The sequence below is a fragment of the Cajanus cajan genome, chromosome 2 (assembly GCF_000230855.2).
Source record: "Cajanus cajan strain Asha chromosome 2, NIPB_CcT2T_4, whole genome shotgun sequence".
Taxonomy (NCBI): Eukaryota; Viridiplantae; Streptophyta; class Magnoliopsida; order Fabales; family Fabaceae; genus Cajanus; species Cajanus cajan.
Genome location: NC_138518.1, coordinates 81,430,787 through 81,444,427, shown reverse-complemented (window position 1 = coordinate 81,444,427; position 13,641 = coordinate 81,430,787). Strand labels below are relative to the sequence as shown.

General features: G+C 33.4%; 2 protein-coding genes across 3 annotated transcripts; one reads left to right on the top strand and one right to left on the bottom strand.

Annotated features, from left to right (window-relative positions):
* The first annotated feature begins 1,087 nt into the window (after positions 1 to 1,087).
* Positions 1,088 to 3,634, top strand: LOC109791238 (flavonol 7-O-beta-glucosyltransferase UGT74F1). The gene is made up of 2 exons (XM_020350819.3): positions 1,088 to 1,903; positions 2,788 to 3,634. Exons 1-2 carry the CDS (start codon positions 1,247 to 1,249, stop codon positions 3,511 to 3,513), a joined length of 1,383 nt encoding a protein of 460 aa, XP_020206408.1. The 5' UTR covers positions 1,088 to 1,246; the 3' UTR covers positions 3,514 to 3,634.
* Positions 3,635 to 4,981: 1,347 nt separating this feature from the next.
* Positions 4,982 to 13,439, bottom strand: LOC109796621 (uncharacterized). Of its 2 annotated transcripts, none has more exons than XM_020356332.3 (15): positions 13,293 to 13,439; positions 12,626 to 13,150; positions 11,739 to 12,051; positions 10,717 to 10,863; positions 10,533 to 10,621; positions 10,348 to 10,440; positions 9,416 to 9,542; positions 9,210 to 9,274; positions 8,933 to 9,107; positions 8,357 to 8,548; positions 8,213 to 8,260; positions 7,560 to 7,709; positions 7,380 to 7,462; positions 6,104 to 6,219; positions 4,982 to 5,330 (listed from the first exon to the last, which is right to left on the bottom strand). In XM_020356332.3, the coding sequence occupies exons 2-15, from the start codon at positions 13,141 to 13,143 to the stop codon at positions 5,239 to 5,241; spliced, it is 2,208 nt and encodes a 735-aa protein (XP_020211921.1). In that variant the 5' UTR covers positions 13,144 to 13,150; positions 13,293 to 13,439; the 3' UTR covers positions 4,982 to 5,238. The 2 variants fall into 2 exon arrangements, with proteins under 2 accessions (XP_020211921.1, XP_020211930.1); XM_020356341.3 differs by having other exon boundaries at positions 12,626 to 13,155; positions 13,293 to 13,372.
* Between the last annotated feature and the right edge of the window lie 202 nt (positions 13,440 to 13,641).

Sequence of the window (13,641 nt, the reverse complement as noted above, 5' to 3'; positions counted from 1 at the left end):
ATTAGTTGTCAGTGTAAAAAGTTTTTACACTGAAAGTGTATAAGTGATTAACTCTAATTATAATGTCAAATGTAAAATATTCTAAACTAACAATTTAGCGAGTGGAACATCTAGTATAATTATTTATTTTATATAATTAAAATTCATAATAAAGAAATATATTTGACATTATATATATATATATATATATATATATATATATATATATAGTGTTGTAATTAAAATTAATTATAAATTAATAGTTTTAGAAAAATAAATTATATTTATAATAAATAATTTATATGATTATATAAGTTATTCTTAAGACAATATTTTTAAAAATTAAATAAATATAAAAATATATATATTGAAAGAGATAAGAGGTTACAAAGTATTGAAATAAATATGAAAAATGGTATATACAAAGAGATAAAGAGATAATATTTAAATTTTTAAGATAAAAAATATATTTCTACTTAATATTCAGTTACTTACTGGATAATATATCATTCATTTAATACGAATAATACAAGGGAAATTATTAGATGCACATTAAAAGTATAAAGTTAATCTTCACATAAGAGAAGAATATTCGAATAACAATCATAGACCTATTTGTATGTTGTTAAATAGAAATGAAAAATGTTTATCATTAATAGTTTTGTCATCATGTAATTATTTTCAAATACAAACATTTGATAATGAAAAATAATACAGTAGGATAAAAGAAGATTCAAAGTGTTTCTTAATCTTATCCATAGTTGCATACCCCACTTAACTTAAGCATGTAACTTGTAAAAAAAAAAAGTATCGAGGTGAAAGTGTAAATAAACAAGTCTCAGGTAATATTAAGTATACTTGTATTTGCATTTGTGTACGATGAAATCTAGTGTTTTGACAAAAGAATTCCGTCCCATCAAGTTTGGAATTGTTTTAGGTGTAAGATGAATGGTTGGTTGATGGTTGCATCAGCACGTGAGTTTCCTATTATAGTATAGATAAATATCCAACTATTTAGTGGCTACCATTAATTCTGTGATTAAAATTAACATTGGTCCCGCTAAAGCGAGAGGTAATATTAAGTCAAAACTCAAGCTCATAATACTCTTTACTTCTTAGTATGAATGTGTGGTGGTGTCTTATCCATTGAAAGAGGAAAAATAATAAAAATGTATTAGGATGTAAAGTAGTGGAGCTATTTATGATCATCACCTCCATCGCTAATTTTGTTGCGTAGCTTTTGTGAAGCTACAGAAATCAATCAGAGATGGAAGAGAGAGAGAGTGGATGTAGGCATGTGTTAATGATTCCATACCCAAGCCAGGGCCACATAAACCCAATGCTCCAATTCAGCAAGCGCTTGAGCAGCAAAGGAGTGAGAGTCACAATGGTCACAACCACTTTCATTTCCAAGTCCATGCATCTTCAATCTTCCTCCTTACTTGGCCCTGTTCAACTTGATTTCATATCAGATGGCTATGACCAAGGTGGCTTTGCTCAAGCTGATAGCATATCAACTTATTTGTCTCGCATGCAAGAAGTAGGCTCCAACAGCTTGAGGGAACTCATCCAAAAACACAATTCTTCTGATCACCCTATAGATTGTGTGGTTTATGACTCCTTTTTGGTATGGGTATTGGATGTTGCCAAAGAATTTGGGTTACTAGGAGCTTCTTTTTTCACTCAAATGTGTGCAGTCAATTACATATATTACTATGTCTACCATGGACTTTTGAAGGTTCCCATTTCATCACTACCTATCTCTATTCCAGGGCTTCCTTTGCTTGATCTAAATGACACACCAGCCTTTGTTTATGATCCTGGCTTCTATCCAGCTTACTTTCACTTGGTCATGAATCAATTTTCTAACATCCACAAAGCAGATATTGTTCTTGTCAATTCCTTCTACCACCTGGAGGATCAGGTATATTTCTTGCTAGTTAAACTATTCATTTGTTCTTGGTGTCCCAGGTCAACCTGGCTTCCAAGATCCATTTTGTCAATATTAAAATAATATTTAATTAGTAAAAATCAGATCTTCCAAATATAAATTAGTTTTTAATTGTGGATTTTGAAATAATGTGTATCATTTTCATATATAAAAAAATAACTATTCATTTGGTTCCTATAGTTTTTCTCATTTTTAAGTTTTAATCCTTATACGAAAAAATATAACTTTTAATCATTTGCTCAAAAAATTTTGTAAGAGTTTTACTTTCTTAGAAATTGTTTGTTGTCTTAGCAATAGAGACCAAAACTCAACTTTTACGCATTTTTAATAGAGGACAATTGTAGTGACCAAATGATTACTTTAACAATTCTTATCAAACTTGCATATTATTTAAACTCCTTTTCGAAGAATATGTTAAATGTAGCAATTTATGATTCATTTTATAAATAATTCTCATGACTAGGATTGTGTAGCGAAAAATGTCATAACATGATGTTTAAAAGGTATAATGAGCCATGTAAAAATATTGAAGGGCTGTAGAGTTGGTGAAAACCATAATTTCATCCGTATATACGAAGGGGCATGATATATATACAACAAATCTAGCAGCAATTTATACAACATTTTTTGTGTTTATCTATTTTCATTACATGATTTGTCACATTTCAAACTTCTCAATATCTCGTAGTTGTAAAATTTGTTGAACAAGTATCATTTCTGTTCACCAAAATGACTAAATTACTGGTAATATGCATGTTAATGCCGTTGACTAGTAAACATGAAGCACAAAGAAATGTGACTGTGTTTTGGTTGAACAAGCTATTATCTCATCATTTTCCATATTAATGATGTAATAGGTGGTGGATTCCATGTCGAAGGTATGTCCATTATTGACAATTGGGCCAACAGTTCCATCCTTCCACTTGGACAAGGCAGTCCCAAATGACACAGACAATGTTTTGAATCTTTTTCAATTAGACTCATCAGCCATTAGTTGGCTCCAAGAAAAGCCTGCAGGGTCAGTTATATACGTATCATTTGGCAGCATGGTGTGCTTAAGCTCACAGGAGATGGAGGAGATAGCATGGGGCCTAATGGGAACTGGTTTCAACTTCTTGTGGGTGATCCCTGATCTGCAGAAAAAGAATCTCCCAAAAGAGTTGGGGAAGGAAATTGATGCATGTGGAAGGGGTCTGATAGTTAATTGGATCACCCAATTGGAAGTGCTATCAAACAAGGGTGTTGGTTGCTTTTTCACACACTGTGGATGGAATTCAACAATTGAAGCATTGTGCTTGGGGGTGCCCATGGTTGCACTACCACAGTGGACTGATCAGCCCACAAATGCAAAATTTGTTGAGGATGTGTGGAAAGTGGGAATAAGAGTCAGGGTAAAGGAGAATGGGATTGTAACAAGAGAAGAGATTGAGAATTCCATCAGGGTAGTGATGGAAAAGGACCTTGGAAGAGAAATGAGGATTAATGCTAAGAAATGGAAGAAATTGGCAATAGAAGCAGTGAGTCAGGGTGGCACTACAGACAACAACATCAATGAATTTATAAATAATCTGAAAAGATCCTAAACAGTTGAGTCTTTGGAATTGACTTGTGTGATAATTTATTTTCCTCCTGTCTTTCTAGACGACATTATATATTTATATCATAGTGTGTGATATTATATATCTTCTCTTTCTATGCTCTGAATTTGAACTTGATGGAAACATGAGACTGAATTATACACAAGAAAAACCTAATAACACGTTCTTTTAACATTCTACTCAATACATTATTATTAAATGAAACTTACATGGTTATCGCTTGATAACAACATGTAGCTGTACTAGATTGCATTCCAGATTAAGTAATTAGTCTGTGTATTGTGAAGGAATTTAATTATACTCGCATCCAATAGCAAATTGTCATACCCTCCTACAGGGCTTCAGAACTATCTTCTTGCTGATACCCTAGGGGTTCGTTTCCCTCGTTGTACGTAATATCGCTTTATTTTTCTAATGCATCAAAATTAAAAATAGCAAATTGTCATGTATAGTTAATCCATTTTATAATGACTTCTAAAAATTATATCTAATATATTTTTTGTTTGTTGACTATAGTATGAGCGTTAGATCATTACATTTCAATTTATTCCTTCTAATTGTTAGTTGTATGTTTTCCCCTTTATTATGCCCAAATAACGGCTTGGGTTAAAAAAATACTAATACAGAAAAGACTTTTAAGAAAATATGTAACAAAATTTGATATAAACATATAAAGTGATATTAACTTTTAATCTAACAGTTAAATTTATAAAATTTACATTGAATATAAAATTATTGAACAATATAATATTTATTAAAAGTTACACCAATGTTATCATAACTCTCTTTATATATATATATATATATATATATATATATATATATATATATAGAGAGAGATATATCTATTTACTTAAACTTACTCCGTTTAATAACTCATATTTTATATCAAATTTCAACAATTCAACTGTTAAAACTAAAGTTTTTAATACATAGAAAGTCTACAATTTTTTTAAAAAAAATTAAAATTATTTAATACTTCATTTTATTAATTCAAATTGATGAATAATCATAAAAATATTTTATGTATTGATTTGAAATAATAAGGATCAAATGGTCTCCAGATTTTTTCAAAATTTACAAACTATTTATACATTAAAATTTTTTAATTTAATAATTAGATTATTAAAACTTAATATAAAATATAAATTATTAAACAGAATAAATCTAGATGAACTTTATTTTAAAATAAATGAATATCTCACCATATATATATATATATATATATATATATATATATATATATATATATAATATTGATATAATAGATGAAAAAAAGACGGAACCAATTTAAAAAAGATTGTCAAAAAAAAATATAAAGTAACAAAGCACGTGTGAAGATAGTTAACATAATTTTTAATCCTATAAAAGGAGAGACCAACAAGGACATTGAGAAAAGCACGTGTGAAGATTGTTATATTAAATGCAATTCTTTAATTATTTCTTTAACAAGTTATCAAAATAATATTTTGTATTCACTTATATTTCACGGAATTAATTTAAATTTTAGTACAGCAATGATGCATCCCAATAGCCAACAAGGCGTATCATGTGTAAATATAAAGTATATTTGTGTGCTCAGCTGTCATAAATTTACAGAGCTTGCACACACTTGATTTTCATCTGACTGCTACAATTGAACTACTACTTATTAGTTGAATACAAAATCAATAACTGGAATTCGAATGTATCTGGAAGTCAAATGACGGATCATACCCTCTCCCCGCTCCCATCTTCAGGTGAATTACTATCTTCCCTCCAACTGCCCAACCTAACAATGTCCTCAACAAATATTTTCCCATCTGTAGCAATAAAACATGATATCAGTAGTATTCATGAACTAATCTTCATAAATAATAGGTAAGTTTGATAAATTTAGTCCCGGAATATATTACTCAGAAACATTGCAAGTTTCCAGAGTATTCGACTAAGATTCTCCCCTCCCTCACATCCCACGCCGAAGGGGAGGGAGCAATGAGAATTGTCAGGCTTCAGTGTCCCATCATATCAAAACAATTTTTACACCAAAAATGGTTTATTTCTCGGTCCAACTTTGCAACCCCAAAAGAAATGGAGGGAAAACATATATAATTTGCTACCAGTAAATGGATTTTTTTGTTGTTTACGTTCCTTAAAGTATATAGGATATGGAAATTTCAACAGTCCTAGAAATTGTTCAAACTTATGACTGATGGATACCAACTTGTAAAGGCACATACTGGAGAAAGAAAAAAAAAAGGTAACACGAGATTTGAATGAAGTGGTAAAATACTGATTTAGAATAAGAAACCTCCCAAAAGCAGTCATTTTAAAAGTAATTTTGATAACCCACTAAAAATTATACTTCAATGTTCTAACCATCCCGCTAAACTTCATAGAGGAATAATTTTGGTTGATCTGTCTGAGATACTGTTCACTTATATTATATTGCTATACAGGTGAAATTCCATGAAAATTTCACTGCAATTTATTACAGAAGAACAAAACTATTTTTAAATGCACAACAGAGCAAACAAAATCCAGAATGATAAGATTAAAGAAAATATTAAATTTGTGTGAGAGAGAAATGACAGACCTCTATCTTTGGAAAGATTGCTAATGAGTTCTTGTATACCCTCCTTGCCCAATGTATCCTTTAAGTACATTGCAGCAGAGGCTACCTCCTCAGGAGTTACTTTCCCATCATAATCTCTGCAAAGGCCAAAAATAACTTCAAGTTTTAATATATAAACAGAAGTCATTACAAACATATATTGTCCCAATAAAGTACTTGACTTGTATAAATGGAAAACAAGAATATATCATGCACATGACCGATCAAATTTATCACCCATTGACATCCAAAACAAGTTTTAACTTTTAAAACAAACGTGCAAATGTATTCCTCCCATTTGGAGTTGATTGATAAGCTTACAACTTGGAACATGAGTTCAGAGTATTATACCTCTGCCATTCAAATGTGTGCACCTTATAATCACTATAAAATGAAAATATATTCACATCTTTCTCTGGTACTTGTGAACTTAAATTGTAATACAACACAAATCCTTCATAGTTTATAAAGCACAACAAAATAGTGCCACCAGTGAAATTTATCAATCATTAAAAACCTTGATGGAAATTTAAAACAGCCTCACGTAGCAGTTATGTAAATAAATGATGCAGAAGAAAGATAAGCTTGTTATCTTTTATGGTCAATCATTGAATTCTTTCTGTGCTCATTTTACCGAGGTTGTGTACGCAATAAGATGTTTATTCTTGCTATAATTTCAGGTTCTGGCCCCAGAAAGGCCCCCTCTCACATAATTACAATAACTTGCTTCAAACAGTAATTACATTATGTTCCTCAATCTATCCATCGCTCTCCTTTAGTAAGAACTCAATTACAAAAGAGAACATACTATGACATCAAATTATTGACAGAATATACCGAGAATTCCACCAATAACCAAATGTGAGCAATAGCAATTAAGTCAAACGATTCCTATTCAGTAAACTTGAAGTAGCAAATTCAAGCACGAAGTGGCTATCATAGTTCAACTTTAACTAAACTGATATTGTGCAAATGCGATAGGAAACTACATACTACACTTTAAAGAGATATGATAAGGTTAGGACAAGCATGACCAATAAAAAAATGCAATATCAAAAAGCCTTTGCTAAAAAGGCACCGAGTCCCTTTAAGAACTGCTTGACCACAGGATCCATTTCAGCCAGGCCACTTTGCCTAAACTATAGCAGACCTCTCCCTCCCAACACCAGACCATAGATCTCCTTTGGGACCCACCCACCTCCACCCCCACACGCCAAATAAATAAATTAAAGACCAATGTTGAAGAGCTAGTGCAAACCTGTCCAGCAGCCTCCAACGGTCACCAATTTTGGCATCCACATCATCTATTTCCTTCTCAAGATTTTGAAGCATAGCATCAACCTGACATATTTTCAAATTACAAATAATTACAAATTCAAAAATGTAAAATTAGTTTCTAGCTTTTCCCCAAGACTAAATAAAATGATATGGTTCTTACTCTCTCGATGAGTGCTGATGACACCTTATCCCCTTCTTCACCCGACTCAGTGGCATGTTCATGTTCCTCTCGGGCAGCTTTATATGCCTTATAGGCATCTTTTTCACCATTTGAACCCTCTTTCTCTACCATACTGTTATAGAGTTCTATCTGGACACATGCAAAACAGCCAATGACAAGGATGGCAAACAGATTAAATATGCATGCAAGAACACACAGAGGATGGGGGATCATTTTACAGTGTCACAATTTTCATACACAGACGATGCATATTACAGGGCATGTGGCACGTGCTCCACAATCAGATTACTGGGTAAAAATGCTTCTTAACAATGTCAGAAATGATTCAAATGAAGTGTTTGTAGAATGATTGTCAGATTACATAGAGAGGAAACATATTATAGCAGTATTAATAATAACAATATTAATATCAAACATGAAATTGTGTTAAAGACCCCGTAGGTTTTATTGATCAAAACTCGAAGACTAAATATATTTGTCCAAAAGGAAAAATAGTGAAGGATAAAAAAAGTGGAAAAATGTGTGTGGCATGCATAACAAATTTCAAATAACATTATATATAGTGCATGAAAACTTTACCCAAAATCTATTGAAGATGCAAAAGCAAATGAATTTTGTAAGTTCAAATATACCTCTTTATTAACCAGCCTAAGAAAGTCTTCACGCTCTGTACTTACAGACTGCCACCAGAGTAAAAGACATAAGCACACATTAAACTGCTTACACGTTAAACAGTACATGCCATAAAAAATCAAAAGCAATTAAAAAATTCTCACCGATGCAGATGCTAAAACAGCTAATGCACGACTGATTTCACACAGTTGCTCTTTGTTTTCCACTGCTCTGTCTCTAGCAAGCTGGTGAGCTTCTTTTGCTGTTGAAATGTTCATCTCATTCAGGGCCTTATCCTCTTGACTAGAACTACTCTCCTTCCTTGCTTGCTCCACCTCTTTTTTTTCTTCCTCCTCCTGCATTTGATTTATAATACTGTTACATATCACACTTGTTTGTAACATGGAATATTGGTTCAAGAAAGCTACTTAATTTTCATCAATAGTTATTTAAACCTACAAAATGAACATTATGGCAAACTCAGCATATCAACGACCCTAACACATTTATTCCTTGAACTTACTAATCAGACTCCAAATGAATCCTGTCAAACAAAATAATGAAATAATTCTTGTGTCACTGTTCATTTAGTATGTTTCAGTAGATTCTTCTCATATGAAGTAGAGCAAATATCAAACACCATCAAACAGAATAACTTTATCAATGCCATCCTAATGTAACGCAACAAAGAGACCTTCTATCAGTATAAGTATCAAGAGCAATGCAATTCCATATTTTACCTTAATAAGTTCTTCCTGCATTTCAAGGAACTCCAATTTCCTCCTTCTCTCTGAAACAGAATCCTCGGAGGGTAGAGATGTAACCTGTATAGTATCTACAACCTCATCGGGGAGAGAAGAAAGTGTAGCCTGTACAGCTTCTTCTGGTTTCAATTTCCCAGACACTGTAAATGACCTATAAAGGATACCAAGTGAGATTTCAAAATGCATATTCAGCAGGTTCTTTCTTTAACTTTCTACTTGGCCCCACTGAAGGAGGAAACCTTGCCAGAATTACCTTGAAAGTATCAAAAGAGATGATGGCACAGAGTGATTCAGAGATAAATCCAGCCAATCTCGAAGCTGTACAGGCAGGTTGACAAATTTTAGAATAGAAATACCAAAGTAACATTTGATATTCAAGAAAACTAAGGTTTCAATATCCCAGTCAAGATCCAAAACTCAAACAGAACACAAATAATCATGAATTGTTCCCAACACAACCTGTTGGCGCATTTCTTCAACAGAAAATAACCCAAGCATGCCTCGCTCTCTACAATCTTCCCGTAGTTCGGCTTCTGAAAGAGAATCCACACCTTCTGCTTGAATCAATTTATCATCTTCCTTAATCCTGACAAAAGAGGACATTTGGAAGTAACAGAATTACGAGGTTCGTCAAATTAAATGGTAAATTTAAGTATAGAATCTTAAAAGGTGATGAACAAGAAAACTACTTTGGTGAGTTTTTGTAACTAATGATGCTAATTAGTAATAGTAATAACGCCAGAAGACGAATGCAATAGATGTCTTCTAAAGTGTTCAGACCAAAAAGATGAGGAAAGAAAAGAATTCCTCTTCAATTTTTTCTTTTCTTAAATAAAATTCCTCCCCAGATCATTCAACCTTAAATAAATAGAAAGAAACTATTCTTGTAATAATTTAATCATGCATGATGATATGCAGTTTCAAAAGTTAAAAGAGCATTCAACTCCAACCCAAACATAAAATATAAATTAGCATGTCCAATTCCAATCCCAATTTTGGGCACCAAATGCAGCATCAATGGATTTATCGGGAATTTGATCTTTGATTGAGCCCGATGAAATTGTTTAATTCATGAAGTCAACCCTGTCTATCAAGATAAGGCTTTGGATGTTGCTGTAGCTACAAGATATAGGAATGGTCTTATAGTATTTGATCCTTTTGTAATTATATTTGAATATTGTAATTTGCATAAGATTATTGTTATCTTGTTTTTACACCTAATGACATCGTAAGGAGAGGTAATCTTTTCTAATAACAAGGTATCTTTTTGCAGAGGATTTTCTTTTACTTTCCAAATTGTATTACAATTCATCTAGATAAAACCTAAACTTGCAATTACAATTAGAAAAGAAAAAAGGTTACAAAAACATTTATGATAAAATGAATCTTACCTCTGTAAACGTTTTCTTAGCATATATCGTAAGTATGCATCAGTGCCGAAAGGGCTGATTCCCATGTACTTGCACATATTGACTAACCGTGGCCTAAGAGCAGTAAAGACACAATAGAAGTCATGATACCATCTCACAACTGAGAAAAACAGCACATTGAAGTCAAGCAGGGTTAAGAGACCAACCTGCTTATATTATCAAGAGTAAGTTCATCATTAAACAACTTAGCAAAGCCCAAAATTTCCTCATTAGATACACTTGCACCTCTTCTAATCTGCAGAAAAAAAATAAAGCATACAAATGACTAACTAAGGAAAAAAAATTTGGAAAGCAAAATTGATAAACAATTCTTTGAATTAAATTATTAACCAAGTTTAAAAATTCATCAAGATCTTCAGCTGTTTTCTTTAATTCTCCACTACGGGAGTTCTGAACTTCTTTTGCCATTTCTTTGACAGTATCCTGAAGGAACCGTGCATACTCTATCCTTGCCTTGAGTCTCCTTTTCAATGCTTCCTACACATTGAGCAACTGAGTCACCCAAACACCCTACAATGGACACTCAAATCCCACACGTTCATGCTAACTGAATAAAAAAGTAACGCGCATTCCAAATACAGATACACAAAAATGGTTTCTAATCAGGATCATCAGTATTTGATACCGGAGGCTGCTAGAAAACACAATGTATTATTAGCACTAGTTTATGTTCAATTTGTGACCAAAGGAACTGATTATTAGGGTATTTTGGAAGTTTGGTTTGGTAGAGAAGGAAAGGAAGAACAACTTTTTTATTTCAAAAATTATTCTCTAATTTGTTTTTTTATAATAAAAGAAATAAAATGACAGATTAGCATCAACTTAATATATTAATCTTTTGTTTATCTTTAAAAATTATATATATCTCTTAATTAGAAAAATAAAATAAAATATTGTCCTCCTCTCCCTTCCCCTCCAAAACCTAATTCCCAAACATACCCTAGGAAAAAAGTGGACATTCCGATATAATGATATTAATCCCAGGAGCTGTTCTTTACATTGGGCTAGGACAGACCTTACAGTGGCTTAGTAATAAAAATGTATTTCCCTTGGTATTAGATGGAAGGATCCAGCTCCTGTAAAGTGAGCAACCCACTTTAGAAAGTAATGTGAGTGATCTCAGCCATTAACAAGAAAATCAATGGTTATTAATATGTGCACATGCATAACAAATCAAGGATATGTTAAAATATAAACTGTTGATTTTCTCATCATCAACTAAAATTACATATTTTATCCACACTCATTTTAGAGAAGGCAACTCCTAGATGAAATGGAACAAAAGATTTTTATACAGTTTATTTTGAGCTAGCAAAGATAACAGCAAACACCCAAAAATTCATGGCATTTACCTGTTCTTTCATCTTGTCTTGAAATGTTGATGGCAACATGTTAGGGAATAACTTCAGAAACACAGGCAGGAGGAATTCCATAAAGGGAACAATAACAAATACTGCAAAAGGAACTAGCCTAAAGATGTCAGCAGTAGTCCGTGTCAGTTGCTGCCTCTCCCTTCTGGAGAGACTCTTCCCACCCGCAAGCTTCAACAACAACCTGGAACTGATCCTCACATCAGCCCACAGCAGCTTCGAACCCAACCAATAATGCTGCAATGTCGACACAAATTCCCCTTTCCAGTGAACCAGTTTTTTTGCCCAGTCCTCCCTGCAGCAGCAACAATTAGCAAACCAAAACACCAAATCACTTTCACAGTTTCAAATTTCAATCTAACAAATTCAAAAGCCTCAGCTGCAATATCTATACTTGAAACACAATAGTAACCTCAATTTAAAATCAAATACAATTATCAACAGTCAATGCAACAATTAGCAAACCTAAATGTGAAATCAGTAATCATCAATCCTTAACGAACAAACCTGTCACTGTTTCATATTTCAATCTGCAACAGCAATTACAGCCACAAAACTATAATTTCAAAAGCCTCAGCTGCAATTTATATACGCAAAACACAGCCGTAACTTCAATCTAAAATATAAAATCAAATACAATTCTCAACAGTAAATGCAACTATTAGCAAACCTACACGCCAAATCACCAACCTCTAACGAGCAAACATTTCATTATATTTAAATCTGCAACCGTAGACACAACAAAACAATTTCAAAAGCCTAATGCAATTTCTACTCTCGAAACACAAACGTATCTTCAATCTAAAATCAAATGCAACTCTCAAAAGTAAATGCAATTTCGCATGATTTTCGGAACCGTAACTGCGGACCTACTCATAGAAGCCACGGCTCTCAACGCTGGACCGATTCCCAAAAACGCAGTCCACACTTTCCTCAAAACACTCTGCACCTCTTTCTGCGACTCCTGCGCCCGTTTCGCCATGGCCTTGGCCTTCGCAGTGCTCAAGCCTTCAACGGCTTGATCGCACTCCTCGGGCGACGCTTCTTTCCGCTTCTTCGCCACAGTCTCGTCAATATCCTCCGGCTCATGCTTCTTCGCCGCCGACGACATCTGCGACAGCCACCGCACACCTATCGGCGCATTCAATCCCGAAAAGCCGTCCCGAGGAACGAAGCTCCCGAATCTGCGAACGCGTTGTCCGAATCCATAACGATCGAAGGAGTCGTCTCCGAACGGCGTCGTTCCGTGCTTGCATGGAGACGGAGGAGAAGTCGTAGCTATCGCACGTTGCAGAGAGCGGTTACTCGGAGTCGGAGCGGAGAAACCGTTATTCACGTATTGTTGAACAAAACTCCTTCTCCTTCTCAGAATCGCTCGCGATGCCATTCTGGAACTAACCTCGAAAAATGCACAAGAAAAAAAAAAAAAAGAGAAACGAAATGGTTTATTACTGCGAATTGGTTAGATCTTGTTTTATTGCATGGTTGATGAGAATTCAGTTAGTGGTTCGGAAATGAGACGGAGATTGAGCTTACTTGTGCAGAGCGTAGAAAACGGAGGAAGAATAGAAAGAAGAAGGAAGAAAGAAAGAGTGGTAAGAGTTAGGGTGTTAGGAAAGTGGAGCGAGAGGTTTAAGGTGTTTTTGTTATGCAGCCAGGATGGTCTTTTTACCATTTTCTCCTTCCTACTTACTTCTTATTCCATTTATACCCTTTGAATTCCAGTTGCTTGGGTAGGTGGTTTTCACCATTTTTGCTTGCTTTAGAGATCTTTTAGAATTCATGTCTATTTTAATCATGCACAAAACTATGAAATTTTAAGATATATCAAAAATAATTATTTATCAAGTGAGTTTTGTCTTTCCAAAAATTTATTTAATTTATT